A 16,910-nucleotide genomic window follows, 5' to 3' on the forward strand; every position below is an offset into this window, starting at 1 on the left:
TTTCTGAGTTTTGATGTTTACCCGAACTTCTCTAGTTAGTGGGTCCTCTCTTTAGAATCTTTCTTCTAGATATTTATTCTGAAAGTATCCCCTCAAATGTCTGCCACTGCGTCTCTGTTGATCTATCTCCCAGTCTAGCACACTATCTTGGGTCATCTAGCTCAGCTTCATGCCAACAGAGTTACCTTTAAGGTTAAAATACTGATCTTAGACTAGTCTTCTCCCTTTTTAAATTGGATGAAAACTTGAATGATATTATGGTTGCTGTGACCTGGGGCATTTTGTCCTGGAGGTCATGAATTAATTCTGTCACATTACCAAGTCTAACACCATGTGCCCCTATGGTTCATGGTTCAAGAATGTGCTGCTGTAAGGAACTATCATGAAAGCATTCTCCTCATCCAGGCAATTACTGTCAGTCTGATCTTTCCCGTTAATATGTAGATTAAGAACATCCATGTTTATTACCGCCACTACTCAATATTTCTTATTGTCTCCCATATTGTGGCTACTGTTAAGGGGACTGCAGGCTATTGCCATTAGTGACTTCTTTCCCCTGTCTTTCCTAATCTCCATCCAAACTGATTCTATGCCTTGATTGAATAAACGGAGGGCCAAATGCACTGAGTCCTGTGCTTTACTCGAGCAGTTTTATGATAATATGTTGCATCTAAAGTAAGAAGAGTACAAATGGGTCACAGTATCCCAATGAAAAGACTGTAGATTAGCAATGCGTTATTAATAAAATCCACAATCTCACCTAAGCAGTAGGGTGTCTGATGATTTCTGTGTCGCTCTCGGTCAAAGCGATATCCAGGGTAACATGTACACACAACTCGTCCAAAATTATCAGTGCATTGCTGTTCACAAGGTGAGCCAGCACAGACATCAGCATCTGGAGGTAAAGGAGATGTCAAGTCAACAATGCAAGGTCTTTGTTACTTCATCAATGTTTTGTCAATAAAGTCAAATTATGCCAACACGTTGCATTTTGCATCGAGGCATCCCAGTGTATATAAAGCACAATCTGAGATAGCTGCAGAGCAGAGTGGATAAATCTAATGGTCATGGTGGAATCAAGTTTGGGTTTTGAATGTGTATGGACTAGAGAATGAAAGATGAAAGGAGATTCTTGAAGTTCCGAGAGCATGTTAGAAAATAAGATGGCCCGTACCATTGCCTTTTTAAAGAGGGAGGCAATATGGAACTTGGGAGTTTGGGAGAATCAAGCAAATGTGGAATTTGCTACCAAATGGTGTATTCTGGTGATTAGCATAGATGTGCTTGAAGGAAACTTTGATAAAAAAAATAGGGTATGTTAATGTGTATAGGTTAGATGAAGAAATGCAGGATGAAGCTCACACAGACCTGTTTGGTGTAATGACCTGTTTCTGTCCTGCAAACACTGAAAGAGGAGTAATTTTGTTCTTTACACTTTCATGAGCTATGGCTAACACCAGCATATATTGCCCTGAACTGAATGTGTAGTTAACAGTCAACCATGTGACTGTGGTTCTTGAGTCACATGTTGGCAGATTTTCTTCCTGAAAGAACAGTTAGAAAACAGACGGATTTTTAACAATCAACAGTATTTGCCTTAGCCAAATTATTCACTTCAATTTCACCAACTACCACGATGTGAAGTCATGACCCCAAAGCTTTAGCCTGGAGCTCTGGCTCGCTTATGCAGTAACATTACCATTATGCCATGCTGTCCCACATCATCACCATAATGACAAGAAAGGCTTAATTTGCCAGAGAACAAGTTGAAATCCAGCACATAGCCAGCAATTGATAAATGAAACAGAAGCTGTTCTGAGAGCACCTCCCAGGGGAATCGGTGTCATGAACATTGTTGCCCCTGTGAGGAACTCCACAAACTATGATCAGGTTGTGATACTTGTCCTATTTTTGAAACATCCATGAAACTATATTCATTGGTCAAACCATTCATCAGAACTGAAATACAAGTTAGAAAACCAGTCAATCAGACAGGTCTGAACAGAACATTCATTTTAAAAAAATGAATAGAACATCTTATGAGTTCACTACTAAGTTGCTGCATCTTTTTTTGAGTGATCTCCATTGTGTTCTTAAACGTCCTTCGTCCATCTCCAGGCTGTTAGAGACCAGCCCGGCAGAACTGCAACACGCTAAGTGAGCTTGCTCTTACTTTGACCCTTACATTTATATGATCTTATCCATCCCTCGACTGAGTACCCCTAACAAAAATCTCCTATTAGTCAATTACTTTGACAAAGGAATTTTTTTTCTGGCCAACTGTTCTTCACAGAAAGGTGGAAAGGACTTGAATTTGATTTAACGATGTCAGGGCTTTTCAAAATCTTCTGCAATTAACAAGCACTTTCAAAATGTGTCCGCTGTTGCAATGAAGAGAACGTGGCAGACAAATTGCTCACAGCAAGATTCTCCATAGACGAATGTGATAAATAACCCAGGTGATCTCACTTGATAATGTTAGTGAAGAGAGAAATAATGGCAGAAACTCAGTTGCTCTTCTTCAAATCAGCCTCCACCAGTGCCTCTTGATTTAACACTGCATGTGCAGAGCAGCAGTTATTCAGCTCTGCCTTGGAGTATCAAGCCGGATCCCATTGATCTCCCACTGACGTTTCAAACCCACAACCTTCATGATACCTTCACCCAAGCCACTGCCAACAAAGGGAACAGAGTCAAAGGTTCACTCCATCAAGGAACATCAATTGAAATATTAATAGAGATTTGGATTTTGCTCCCAAGTCACAATCAAGTCCTACGGCATTGCAGCTGTGGTGCAGATGAGCCAATATTTTTAAAATTTCTTTGCTGTGTATGGTGCTACACATGTACAAAACCTGTCCAGTCATTCATTGGGATGTGAGCCAGCATTTATTACCTGTCTTTAGTTGCCCTTTAGGAGATGGTAGTGAGGTGCCATCTTGAACTGCTGCAGCCATGTGCTGTAGGTTGACCAACAATGCCATTAGGGAGGGAGTTTCAGGATTTTGACCCAGTGACACTGAAGGAACGGTGATATATTTCCAAGTCAGAACTTTGAGTGACTTGGAGGGGACTTCGGAGGAGATGTGCTCCCATGTTTCTGCTGCCTTTGTCCTTCTAGGTGGTGGTGGTCATGGGTTTGGAAGCAGTTATCCTCAGGACAAAGCTGTCTCTTGAGTCCTGTGCCTATATTGATTGGTAATCTGGTTCAGATTGGGTAAGTGTAAATGGCGAGATATGAACAAGGCCCTTCTATCACCACAGTATCCACCTACTTAGCAGCTCAGCTGGGAATTAATGGAATTCACCACACACAAGTGGTTTCGACCACTCCCGTGGCTCAAGCATGCAAGTGTTGAGGTGTTAAGTGAGTCCTCACACACAGCATGGCTGCCGGATTGTTTGGATTTATTAAAATAAAGTTTACAGCTGGCACTAAGATGACAGAATGGGTTTACATTTCATGCAATCTAGAAGAAACAAGAGGGGAGGAGGGGAGGCAAAAGATCATTAGGTCTACAATATGTCAACACTGACGAATTCTTGCCTCTACCTATTAACAATATAAACTGCTGTATTATGCAATCATTTAATTGCATGACAGGCCCAGGAAGTCAGCTTGAAGTTTCACACGCTAATGTGCCTTTTGGCCAAATACAAGTTGATGGAACGCTTCCAGTATACTGCTGGAAACAAGGATATCCAGTTTATCAAACAGCATTTTCCATTCATGAACTGTCATAAATTATCTGCTGTTTTGTACAGCTCTCATTTCAACTTCTGCCTCATCGTCATGACCTCTTTCCATTCTGGTTTTACTCTCGTCATGATAGCTTCCCTCTGCTTTTATCCATAATCTTCTTTCCCCCTTGTTTGTGAGCAGACTTTTTCTCAAGGGGTAAGGGAGGGGAACTTGATGACTGGGCTTGGTGGACGAGAACTTTGCAGGAAAGCTGCTTTGGTTCTTAGAAGGATACAACAAGCTCAAACTTCCTCAGGCCCTGAGCAAAGGGCCTTGGGGGGTCGGCACAGTGGCTCAGTGGTTAACACTGCTGCCTCACAGTGCCAGGGACCCGGGTTCGATTCCAGCCTCGGGTGACTGTCTGTCTGGAGTTTGCACATTCTCCCCATGTCTGCATGGGTTTCCCCTGGGTGCACCAGTTTCCTCCCACAATCCAAAGATGTACAGGTTAAGTGAACTGGCCATGCTAAATTGCCCATAGTGTTCAGGGATGTGTAGGTTAGGTGCATTAGTCAGAGATAAATGTAGGGGAATGGGTTTGGGTGGGATACTCTTCGGAGGGTCGGTGTGGACTTGTTGGGTGGAAGGGCCTGTTTCCACACTGTAGTGATTCAATTCTATGATTCAAAATGGGCAATTGCGAGTCACTCAGGAAAATGTAACAAGAATGGAAAATGAAATTGTCATTGTCAAGAAGAAAAGTCCGATTTTCCATGGATTTAACAGCTGGATAAGAATCTTGCTCATGAGCAGTAGGGAGGCCTATTAACATCTCATTGACACCTAACCTCATCTCATCAATGTTCAGTCTGCTGTTTTATAAGGTACCAGTGAGAAACTAGACCGCCAGTTTCCAATATGAAAGTCAAAGTTGGGTGCGTGGTAGCTCAGCTCACCCTCTGTCTTCTCCAGGCCTCCACCTCAGCCAGAATTCTCCAGCACCTTATGGCACACTCAGTGGGCACTGACTGTCTGCACTCTCCATCACCAGGACTTCGTGTTGGCAAAGCATTACCTCATTGTGGCACATTTCCGCCCAACTATGAGATGTTCTTTGTTTCAAATAAGGGTGATATTAAACTTGAACATTAACTCTATTTCGCTCCCAACAGATGCTGTCAGCAATGAGTCGTCAAATCATACAGCATGGAAACAGACCCTTGAATCCAACTCGTCAACACTGACCATGTTCCCAAACTAAACTTGTCCCACCTGCCTGCATTTGCCTCATATCCCTCCAAACCTTCCCTATTCATGTACTTATCCAAATGTCTTTTAAATATTGTAACTGTATGCACCACTTCCTCAGGAAGTTCATTCCACACACGAACTACTCACTGTATAAAACGTATCCCCTCATGTCCTTTTTAAATCTCTCACCTTAAAAATGCCCTAGTTTTGAACTCCCCCTCTTTAGGGTAAAAATGTTTGCCATTCACCTTATCAATGCTACTCATGATTTTATAAACCTCTATAAGGTCACCCCTCAACCTCCTATATTCCAGTCAATACAGTCCCAGCCTAGCCAGCCAATTTTTATAACTCAAGCCCTCCATTCTTGGCAACACCCTGATCTTTTCTGAAATCTCTCCAATTTAATAATTTTCTTCCTAGAACAAAGTGACCAGAACGGCACACAGTACTCCACAAGAGGCCTCACAAATATCCTGTGCAAGCTCATCATGATCTCCCACCTCCTGTACTCAAAGGTCTGAGAAATGAAGGCAAACATGCTAAGTGCCTTCGTAACCATCCTGTCACACAAATTTCTAAGGATGGTGTACCTACCTAAACCCCGAGATCTCTCCCTTCTACAACACCACCCAGCGTCCAACCATTAATGGTATAAGTCTTGCCCTTGCTTGTTTTACCAAAATGCAATACCTTGCATTTATCCAAATTACACTCCATCTGCCACTCCCATTGACCCAATTGATTAAGACCTCTTTGTAATCTTAGATAACCTTCCCTATCTGCTATCCCACCAATCTTGCTATCATCCACAAAATAACCAACCATGCCTCTTATATTTTCATGAAAATCGTTTATATAAATGATAAACAAATGTAGACTCAGTACTGATCCCTGTGGAACACCGCTGGTCACAGGCCTCCAGTCCCAAAAGTAACTCTGCACCACCACCCTCTGTCTCCTACCATCAAATGAATTTTGAATCCAGCGACAAGGTCTTCCTAAATTCCATGTGCCCTAACTTTACTAATTAGCCTATCATGTGGAATCTTATCAAAGGGCTTTACTAAAGTCCGAGTAAACAATATCAACCACTCAGCCCTCATCAATCGTTTTGGTTACTTTTGCAAAAAACTCAATCAACTTAGTAAAACATGATTTCCCTCGCACAAAAGCCATGCTGACTATCCCTAATCATTCCTTGCCTCCCAAGTAAGTTCTATCTTGCAGAATCACCTCGAACAACTTACCCACCATTGATGTGAGACTCACAGATCTATAGTTCCCAGGCATCTCCTTCCATTCCTCCTTAAACAAAGGTGCAACATTAGCCACCCTCCAGTCTTCTGGCTCCTCGTGGTCATAGATGATACGAATATCTCTGCTAGGGGTCATGTAATTTCCTCCTTAACTTCCCACAATGTCTTGGGAAATACTTGATCAGTCCTGGATATTTATCCATCTTTTTAAGACCTCCAGCACTTCCTCTTCTGTAATGTGAACTGTTTTCAAAGCAACAACATTTATTTCTCTGAGTTTTCTAGCCTCTTTTCCTTTCTCCACAGTAAAAACCTACAGTAAAAAAAATGTGCTGAGTTTCTCCAGCATTTTCTATTTTTATTTAATATACCAGCAATGCAGTATCTTGTTTTAATGTAATGCCATAATGTAATCCCACCCTAATACCATAATTCTACATTTCCCATGGCTAATCCATATAGCCTACACATCCCTGGACATTATGGGCAATTAAGCATGGCTAATCCACCTTTTACTTTGCAATGTAATCAAATTATTTTCCAGTTCAACGGTTCAATCTGGCTGCAGAGGCCAAGTCATTGAGTGAGTTTAAGACAGAGATACACAGTTTCTTGATAAGTAAGGGGTCAAGGGTTCCAGGGAAAGGCAGGAGAATGGGTGGAGAAACATGTCAGCTGTGATTGATTGGTGGGACACCAAAAAACTGCAGATGCTGGAAACCAAAGTAGACAGGCAGGAGGCTGGAATGGCACAGCAAGCCAGGCACAGCAAGCCAGGCACAGCAAGCCAGGCACAGCAAGCCAGGCAGCATCAGGAGGTGTCAAGTTAATATTCCCGAAGAAAGTTTACACCCGAAACGTTGACTTCTTTACCTCCTGATGCTGCCTGGCTTGCTGTGTTCTTCCAGCCTCCAGCCTATGACTGAATGATGGAGCAGACTGGATGGGCTAAATGGTCTAATTCTACTCTGATATCTTATGTTCTTATGGTCTAAGCATGTTTAATAGCCTTCTCAACTTGTCTTCCAAGACTTGAGTACCAATTCCCAAATCTTTGGTTCTTTGAACCATTAAAGCCAATGGTTCTCAATATTCCTCATCCATGGAATACTTAAGTGGAGCAAAAAGACGTTGCAGACTACAACCAGTTTTACTTCAAGCTTTTTGGTTCACCAGCACAAAAATACTCCGAAGAGTGAACACGGAGAATGGTGCTCCTTTTGATGAGACAGTGGTGAGTTCATGTCTGGCTCCAAGTGGGAGGGCTTCGGTCCCAAACCAAACAGAAGCAGAAGTTGCAGGAGCAATTGAGGTCGGGCAGGATCTGTGGAGAGAGAAACAGAGCTAACGTTTTGAGTCTTCGTCAGACTTGAGTTTCAGTCTCATGTTAGCCCCGTGTTGAAAATACCATCACGGCGTTGAACGTGGAAACAGTAACAGAAATATGGAACTTGAAACGTTGTCGTTGTTGCTTTCACCTACAGCCAGTTGGGCCATGAGCTCAGAAGCTGTTCCGCTTGTGTGACATAAAGCGAGCTGTGGGGATGAGATTCTGTCCTGGCAAGGTGTTGGTGCATCAGTGACATACATTTCGGTCCAGACCACAGACCGAAAGAAAATCTCTTGGGAACCACCAATGGACCACACTTTTGAGAACCACAATGTAGAAAGACTGGAGTCACACATGGATCAGACCAAGTAAGGGCGGCAGATTTCCTTCTCTAATGGGCATTGGTGAATCAGATGTTTTTAACAACAATCAATGATGGTCATAATGACTGAGACTAGCTTTCATTTTCAGATTTATTGGGTGAGTTTGAATTCCTGCTGTTTGTAGATTACTCATCCAATGCTGTAATTACTGCACTATCATTTCTCCTGCTTCCTGCATTAATGCTTCCTACATTACAGTGCTGATTACACTTTGAAAGACCTTTTTAATTGTGTATTGCTTTAGGGCATCAAGAAAGGCTAGAATGTCTTTATTCCTTCAACCTAACACACCATTCTTGCTCACAACTCTTGTCGGTCATAAAAAGACGGTCAGACCATTTTGGGATTGTCAAGCTCTCCCTTCCCTAGAGTCTCCAAGAATGAATGATGTCTCCTGTTAGAGCCATCGAATTCCTTGAAGGCAAATAGAAGCCATTCAGCCCATCAAGACTGTACTGACCCTTCAAAGAGTATCCCATTCCCCCACCCCAGTGCCATAATTGTGCATTTCCCATGGCTAATCCATATAGCCTGCATGTCCTTGGATATTAGGGGCAATTAAAAATGGCAAATCCACCTAATCTGCACATCTTTGAACTGGAGAGCAGTCCTCAAGCAGATTCATGGTAGGGTGGGAGAAGGGGTTCTTTGTATGTTTATTTAAAACTTCCTTGGATACTTTCATTTCTTAGTTATGAACCTACTGGGGTGGGAGAAAAAGACCAAATGGATGTTTCATTGATTGGAGCCACGACCAGATAAGGCAAGCAGACTTGGCCACACAAAACTGTGCTAAGGGGACTGCTGTTCCACACTACAATTCAAGTACAAATGCGCTGTTTTTGGAACACTTCAGCTTCATTCAGAAGCACAGCAATTAAGAAAAAAAGGGTGGTTTCCAGTTATTGCGAGTCCACAATAACAACATCCACTTGCAATTAGATACCAGCTTTAATAGGCTAACAGTCATACTATAAATGTATGCAATAAATATGGAAGGAAATGGTTCTAGCAGGGAGTAATATCTCATAAGTATCCAGTTTCTGCTCTCAAATCTCATTGTTACTGCCTCGTTTTGTATTTCATTCATTGGTGTTGTGTTCCCATAGCATTAGGCTGTCTGCAAAGTGGTACAGTGCCACCCTGCCAATTCCCCATGGGAAGAGAATTGCCATCTCTGTTAGCTCAACTTGTAGCTAGTCACTCTACCGTCTGGAATAGAGTAAATTGCATGTGCTAGAAGAAAAGACTAGCTTTAAATAGCACCCTTCCTAACCATCAGACATCTCAAAGTGTTTTACAGTACTTTAGTTAAGTCCTTTCAAAATGTAATCATTCTTGCAATGAAAGAAATGCAGCACTCAGTTTACACACAGTAAATTTCCACACACAGCAATGTGATAACCTGTTATTTGTGATATTCCGTAAAGAATAATTTTTTGATCAGAACGCTGTGGACTATTCCTGCCGTAGTTCCATCCAATGCTACAGGACCTCTTACATTGACTTGTGTAGTTAAGATCTCGGTTTAATGCCTCTTCCAAAAGGTACCTCCTTTCAACAGTCCCTCGGTACTGAACCTCCAACAGTGCGGCTCTCCCTCAATACTGCACTGAGTGTCAGGTGGGCAGAAGATGCAAAACACACAGACCAACAGATTCAAGAACAACTTTTTCCCCACTGTTATTAGACTGCTGAATGGACCTCTTAAATTTAAAATTTAAATGTTGACCTCACTCTTTGTGCACTTTCTCTGCATCCATCACTTTGTATACCTCGCTCTGTTCTACTACCCTAATGCACTTGTATGGGATGATCTACCATACTGCATGCAAAACAGAACTTTTCAATGTACTTTGTTACGTGTGACAATAATAAATCAAAAATGTTTGTCTGTCATTGCACTATAATGCGAACTGAGCCACAGCTGATACTACAAGTGAGAAATGGACTTGTCTTGAGTCCCAGCTGTTTGAGAACTAACTAAGTACTTTTGGAGTGCAAACACCACTACAATATAATGAACAATTCGTAAGGCTTCAGGAACAGCATTGAGAGAACTAACCATGCCATCTGATAATCTTGAATGGATGTGGGTCAAGAGATACCACTAACTCTGCCCAATTAAAGAGGTTAAAAGTGGGGTGGGAGGAGTCTTTGATAATGATGTTGGCCGCCTTTCTGAGGCAACAAGAAATATAGGCGGAGTCAATGGGTGGGAGGTTCTTGGCTGATGGACTGGGCCGTGTTCACAACTCTGTAGCTTCTTCCGGTCCTGGGCAGAACAGTTGTGGAAACTGGGGTATGGAAATACAGCAATAATCAAATTAAATCAAATCAAAATCAAATCATTAAATTGTGACAGTGGCTCCAAGTAACACGACAAAGTGTTTCATCTTGGATCTCTCGCATTGCTGAGTTAGAACCCTGTAAGTCTTCAATCCAGAAGGATTGCGGTGCTCTGCATTGAAGACTTGCAGTATTCTGACTCATAAATGCGAGAACTCCAAGATGTAACGCTTTCCCACATAACTTGAAGCTACTGTCACAATTTCATGATTTGATTTGATTTATTATTGTCACATGTACCTAGGTATAGTGAAATGTTTTGTTTTGTGTGCAATATAGGCAGATCATACCATACGAAGCTCATTCGGTGATAGGACAGGGTGACGAATACAATGCTATGGCTGCAGAGATGGTGTGCAAAAGGCAAGATCAACATCAGATTTGAAATTTGAGAGGTCTATTTAGAAAGTTTGGGAGAAGTTTTGTAGCTCGGGTGCTCCTTGTTGTGGTTCTGTTCACCGAGCTGGGAGTTTTTGTTGCAAACATTTCGTCCCCTTTCTAGGTGACATCCTCAGTGCTTGGGAGCCTCCTGTGAAGCGCTTCTGTCATGTTTCCTTCGGCATTTATAGTGACTTGTCTCTGTCGCTTCCTGTTGTCAGTTGCTGTCCACTGCAGTGGCCGGTATATTGAGTCCAGGTCGATGTGTTTGTTGATAGAATCAATGGATGAGTGCCATGCCTCTAGGGATTCCCTGGCTGTTCTCTGTTTGGCTTGCGCTATAATAGTAGTGTTGTCCCAGTCGAATTCATGTTGTTTGTCGTCTGTGTGCGTGGCTATTAAGAATAGCTGGTCGTGTCGTTTCGTGGCTAGTTGGTGTTCATGGATGCGGGTTGTTAGCTGTCTTCCTGTTTGTCCTATGTAGTGTTTTGTGCAGTCCTTGCATGGGATTTTGTACACTACAAAATCTATTTAGAAGTCTAATAACAGCAGGGAAGAAGCTGTTCTTGAACCTGTTGGATGTGTGTTTAAGCTTTTATATCTTCTGCCCAATGAAAGAGGTTATAAGCGAGGTGGGACTGCTCTAAGATGATGTTGGCTGCTTTCTAAGGCAATGAGAAGTGTAGATGAAGTCAATGGGTGGGAGGTTGGCTTGGCTGATGGACTGGGCCATGTTCACAACTCTGTAGCTTCTTACAGTCCTGGGCAGAAAAGTAGTGGCAACTGTGCATGGAAATATAGCAATACCAGCTTTTTTTTAATGTACTACTTTCAAATAAAGTAAAACTTACCAAGGTGCATCACAAGAACATAATCCAACAAAACTTGAGACAAAGCCACATGTGGAGACATTAAATCAGATGACCTGAAACTTAGTCAAAGAGTTAGGCTTCAAAGAGTATTTTAAAGAAAAGATTGGGAGAGAGGTGAAGAGGTTTACAAAACTTATATTTATTTTGTGCCTTTGGTGGGTCAGTGTGGACTTGTTGGGCCAAAGGACCTGTTTCCACACTGTAAGTAATCTAATCTAATCATTATGAAACATCCCAAAGCTCTTCCCAGGGACACTATGAAACATAGCAAATCACTTAGCAACATGCAGTGATATTAGGTCAGGTGAACAAACGCTTGGTGGTCAAAGAAGTCAGTTTGAAAGCGTGTCTTCAAGGGAGAAGGTGAGTTGGAGAGATGGAGAGTTGTAAGGAAGGAATTGCAAAGACTCCTGAAGGCATGGCCACCAATGTTGGAGTGATAAAGACAGCAGATGTTCAGGAGGCATGGGTTGGACGAGTGCAGGGAGCATGGAGGGGTGTCGGGCTGTAGGAGGTCAGAGTGACAGGTGGGGCAAGACCACCATAAAGGATGAGAACTTTAAAATCATGACGATGCAGAGAACATTCCCAGTTGCAGCCATCAGTCATTTTAAACCTTTTGTACAAGATAAAGGTCAAGTGCAAGTAACTTCACAATAATGAGTCGGCATTATTCCTTTGTCAGTGTAATTATTGTGCAACCTAATCAAAAAAATCTAAATAAACCCAAATCATTTCCTTAAGGACTGAAGTGTTAGCGTCATATAAAGGTGCTGGCAGAAAATCCAGGCAGTTTTGAAAATGCAGACAAATGATGATGTAGGTGTTAGATCTATCACTGACATCATTTGTTGTAACTTTGCTAACACGTATTCCTTTGTGCAATAAACAGTCTTCTGTAATCTTGCCCCCATTTGAGAGTGATTTATTTCCTCCTTGACCTTTTAAGATTTTCATTGTCACATCTATTTTAAAAAGTCCAACACCTGCCTCAAACAATACTGCTTTGTGGGGGCAGATTGATAAGCAAAACACAAATACATCTGCTTCAGGCACCTTCTCATTCACTGACTTTCATTACTTCCAACAATAATTACGTCAGTAATGATAAAGATGATAAGGGGAAGATGGTGTACATGCATGTGAATGTGCGTGTGACTGTGTTACAGGCTGGGTTTGTGTACACCCCACCATGTGCAAATGACTGGGCATACATGTGTATGTATGTGCATGTGACTGACAGAGATTGGTATGAGTGTGCATGTGCATGTGACTGTATGTGTATATAAGTGAGTGTGTGAGAGACAGATTGTGTGCATGTGACCGTGTGAGAGAGAGACTGTGTACATCTGTATTGTGTTTGTGTACGAATGTGACTATGAGAGAGACTGTGTATGCATGTGCGAGTATGATGATGTGTGAGAGAAACTGTATGTGTACATGCATGAGTGTGACTGTGTGCATGTGTAAGTGTGCCTTTGTGAGAGATAGTGTGCAGGTGTGAGTATGACTCTGTGTGTGAGAGAGAGATCGTGAGCATGAGTATGACTGTGTGAAATAGAGACAGAGTGCATGTGTGAGTGTGACTGTGTATATGAGACTGTATTCTTGTTTGTGTGTGACTCTGAGATAGAGAGAGAGGGAGAGTCGATGTGTATGTCTGTATTGTGTGCGTGAGTGTAACGGTGTGTGTGTGAGAGAGATTGTGCATGTATCAGTGTGACTGTACGAGACAAGGAGAGTGTGTGTGTGTGTGTATGTAAGTGTGCCTGTGAAAGAGGGATAGACCCTGTGATTGTCTATGACTGTGACAGAGAGGGAGAGGGAGAGACTGGGTGTGTATGTGTGTGTGACTATTTACCTCAATAAAAATAAATCCTACATATTACTCTAGTTAGCCAAACTGACATTGAAATGAATGAAGATACAAAAGCAAAACGATTCACTCATATTCCCATTTCACTGAATTCAAACTCAAAATTTAACAAGGTGCCAAAGTGTGCAAATTCCATTGTTACATAATTCCATTGCAGCATCTGGACAGAATCCATCAAATCCCACAGGTCTGAGTTCAATATAGCCCAACTGAGGGGATGAATCAATGGGTTCACACTCCAGCTGCTTTCCTACTCATTTCAACCAGGGACATCTCAGGTCCGAGGAAATGGGCTGGAACCTACACCATAGGCTGAAAGTATGGTCTGACAATGTCATGGTATGTCAATGAAATCATGCAGCTAGGCTACATTCAGTCAAATGTTCCTTCCATGCTCCCCACTCCCCAACCACTCCTATCCCCTTCATTCCAAGCGGTCTGTGTAGCAACTTTTAAAAAATAAACACTTCCATCGAATGTGGGCATCACTGGGTTGTGCTAACATTTATTGCCCATCATTGAGAACGTGTTGCCTTCTTAAACATTTGTATGTGTTTATTGTTATATCTGCAATGCTGCTGAGAAGGCAGTTCCAGGACTTTAGCCCAGTGGCAGTGAAGGAACAGCAGTGTATTTCCATTTCAGGATGATGTGTGACTTAGAGGGAAACTTGCACACGACGGTGCTCCTATATATCTGCGCTTTCTACGGGTAAGAGGTCACAGGTTTGGAAGTTGCACTTTGCAGATGTTACACACTGCTGCCACTGTGCATCTCTGATTAAGTGAAAGTTTAAGTTGTTGGATGGGTTGCTGATTAAGAGGCAACACGGTGGCTCATTGGTTGGCACTGCTGCCTCACAGCGCCAGGGACCCGGGTTCAATTCCAACCTCACATGACTGTCTGTGTGGAGTTTGCATATTCTCCCTGAGTCTGGGTGGGTTTCTTCTGGATGCTCCAGTTTCCTCCCACAGTCCAAACATCTGCAGATCAGGTGGTTTGGCCATGCTGTATTGGCCATTGTGTGCAGGCTAGGCGGATTAACCATGGAAATGCAGGGATAAGGTCTGGGTGGGATGCTCCTTGGAGGATCATGTGGACTCGATGGGCTGAATGGCCTGCTTCCATGCTGTAGGGATTCTATGAAGCAACTGCTTAGGGTGAAGGTTTGTTCGCTGAGCTGTAGGTTTGATATCCAGACGTTTCATTACCTGGCTAGGTAACATCATCAGTGGCGACCTCCAAGTGAAGCGAAGCTGTTGTCTCCTGCTTTCTATTTATATCTTTCTCCTGGATGGGGTTCCTGGGGTTTGTGGTGATGTCATTTCCTGTTCGTTTTCTGAGAGGTTGATAGATGGTATCTAGATCTATGTGTTTGTTTATGGCGTTGTGGATGGTGTGCCAGGCTTCTAGGAATTCTCTGGCATGTATTTGCTTAGCCTGTCCCAGGATAGATGTATTGCCCCAGTCGAAATGGTGGTTCTTTTCCTCTGTGTGTAGGGCTATGAGGGAGAGAGGGTCATGTCTTTTTGTGGCTAGCTGGTGTTCGTGTATCCTGGTGGCTAACTTTCTTCCTGTTTGTCCTACATAGTGTTTGTGGCAGTCCTTGCATGGAATTTTGTAGATGACGTTGGTTTTGTCCATGGGTTGTACTGGGTCTTTTAAGTTTGTACTTTTTAGTATGAGAGTGTTGGTGGGTTTGTGTGCTACGAGGATTCCGAGGGGTCTTAGTAGCCTGGCTGTCATTTCTGAAACTTCTTTAATGTATGGTAAGGTGGTTAGGGTTTCTGGCTGTGTTTGGTCTGCTTGTCGTGGTTTGTTCTTGAGGAATCTGCGCACTGTATTTTTTAAGTATCCGTTCTTCTTGAATAGTGTGTATAGGTGGTTCTCCTCTGTTTTCCAAAGTTCGTCTGTGCTGCAGTGTGAGGTGGCTCGTTGGAAGTGTTCTGATACAGGTTTGTTTGTGTGTGTTGGGATGGTTGCTGGTGTAGTTAAGTATTTGGTCAGTGATTGTTGGTTTTCTGTATATGCAGGTTTGTAGTTCTCCATTGTCCGTTCTTTTGACATGACATCCAGCTGCTTGCTCTTGCATGATGGCGAAAGTGAGGACTGCAGATGCTGGAGCTCAGAGTCAAGATTAGAGTGGTGCTGGAAAAGCACAGCAGGTCAGGCAGCATCCGAGGAGCAGGAAAATCGTCACTTTACCATTTCAGCAAGAAGGGAGTTTTCCCCAGAGTCCCACCCAATATTTACCCCCTCAACCAACATTATTAAAACATCGCTGGAGTGTTGCAGGGATGACCTTATAGAGGTTTATAAAATCATGAGGGGGCATGGGTAAGGTGAATAGGCAAAGCCTTTTCCCCAGGGTTGGGGAGTCCAAAACTAGAGGGCATAGGTTTAAGGTGAGAGGGGAAAGATTTACAAAGGACCTAAGGGATAACTTTTTCAGGGAGAGGGTGGTGCGTGTATGGAATGAGCTGCCAGAGGAAGTGGTGGAGGCTGGTACAATTACAACTTTTATAAGGCATCTGAATGGATATACGAATAGGAAAGATTTGGAGGGATATGGGTCAAGTGCTGGAAAATGTGACTAGGTCGGTGATATTTGGTTGGCATGGATGTGTTGGTCCGAAGGGCGTGTTTCCGTGCTGTATAACTCTATGACTGCAGTCTTTACTATGTATGAGAGCTGGCTGTACACATTTCAAAAATATTTTGTGGGTTGCAAAGCTCTTTGGGTCATCCAGAGGTCATGAAGGTGTTGTGGAAGTGCGAGTTCTTTCTGTCATCTCCCTGCTACTGTAGGTTCTGGATTCTGTGCTTGGCGTCCTACTCTGTGGCAGTTGCTCAGCTATGTTGGGTGACAATACATGCGTGTCCATGCATGCATGTATGTATATGTACATATATATATAATATGTCTGATTGCTGGACTCTGAGAGACAGCAAGACAACATTAAGGAGTGAGGTGTTTTCAGTATTCATTGCATACCCTATTCTGCATTGGCATGAAAAGCAGTAGCAGGCCATTCGGCCCCTTGTGCCTGGACACCATTCTAGAAGGCTGCTCTGGTCTTAACTCGATCACGAGTACACATTGCGACCTACTTTTGACTCACTGGATCATCAAGAATGTAGCTACTTTTGCCATAAAAACATCCAATGACATGCCTCCATAGAACTGCAAGCTGGTGAGAGGAAATATTTCACCTCATCTTTGTCTTAACCGAGCGATCTTTGTTTCTTCAGGTGGTGCCACCTAGTTTTCCCACACAAGGGGATATGCAAATGCAGTTTCGGGGTAGCGATCATTTCATTTACAGTTGCACATCTTTCCATTTTGCCCTGGTACCCACATAAGTTGCCCTGACACTGAACTTGTGTCCAGTATCAACCTCTGATATTGAAAGTGATTATTTGTCTGTTCCAGTGGTTTATCCTTGCAGTAACAACATGACAAGTCGGGGAATACCCGTGTTCATCTCAATGTCAGTGACTACAGGGAACAGCCCCACCTAGTGATTCAA

General features: G+C 42.8%; 1 protein-coding gene and 1 long non-coding RNA gene across 3 annotated transcripts in view; one reads left to right on the forward strand and one right to left on the reverse strand.

The window, feature by feature from the left end:
* The window catches only part of LOC132834820 (uncharacterized), a 149,487-nt gene that overhangs the window by 69,195 nt on the left and 63,382 nt on the right, over positions 1–16,910 (forward strand). The gene's annotated exons all lie outside the window — the stretch shown is intronic.
* LOC132834651 (collagen and calcium-binding EGF domain-containing protein 1-like) overlaps positions 1–16,910 on the reverse strand; it is a 159,669-nt gene that overhangs the window by 36,333 nt on the left and 106,426 nt on the right. For both annotated transcript variants that reach the window (XM_060853571.1, XM_060853570.1), the window contains exon 4: positions 761–895. In XM_060853571.1, coding sequence (XP_060709554.1) covers positions 761–895 — 135 coding nt within the window. The remainder of the gene's footprint in view (positions 1–760; positions 896–16,910) is intronic.

This window comes from Hemiscyllium ocellatum, chromosome 42 (assembly GCF_020745735.1).
Source record: "Hemiscyllium ocellatum isolate sHemOce1 chromosome 42, sHemOce1.pat.X.cur, whole genome shotgun sequence".
NCBI lineage: Eukaryota > Metazoa > Chordata > Chondrichthyes > Orectolobiformes > Hemiscylliidae > Hemiscyllium > Hemiscyllium ocellatum.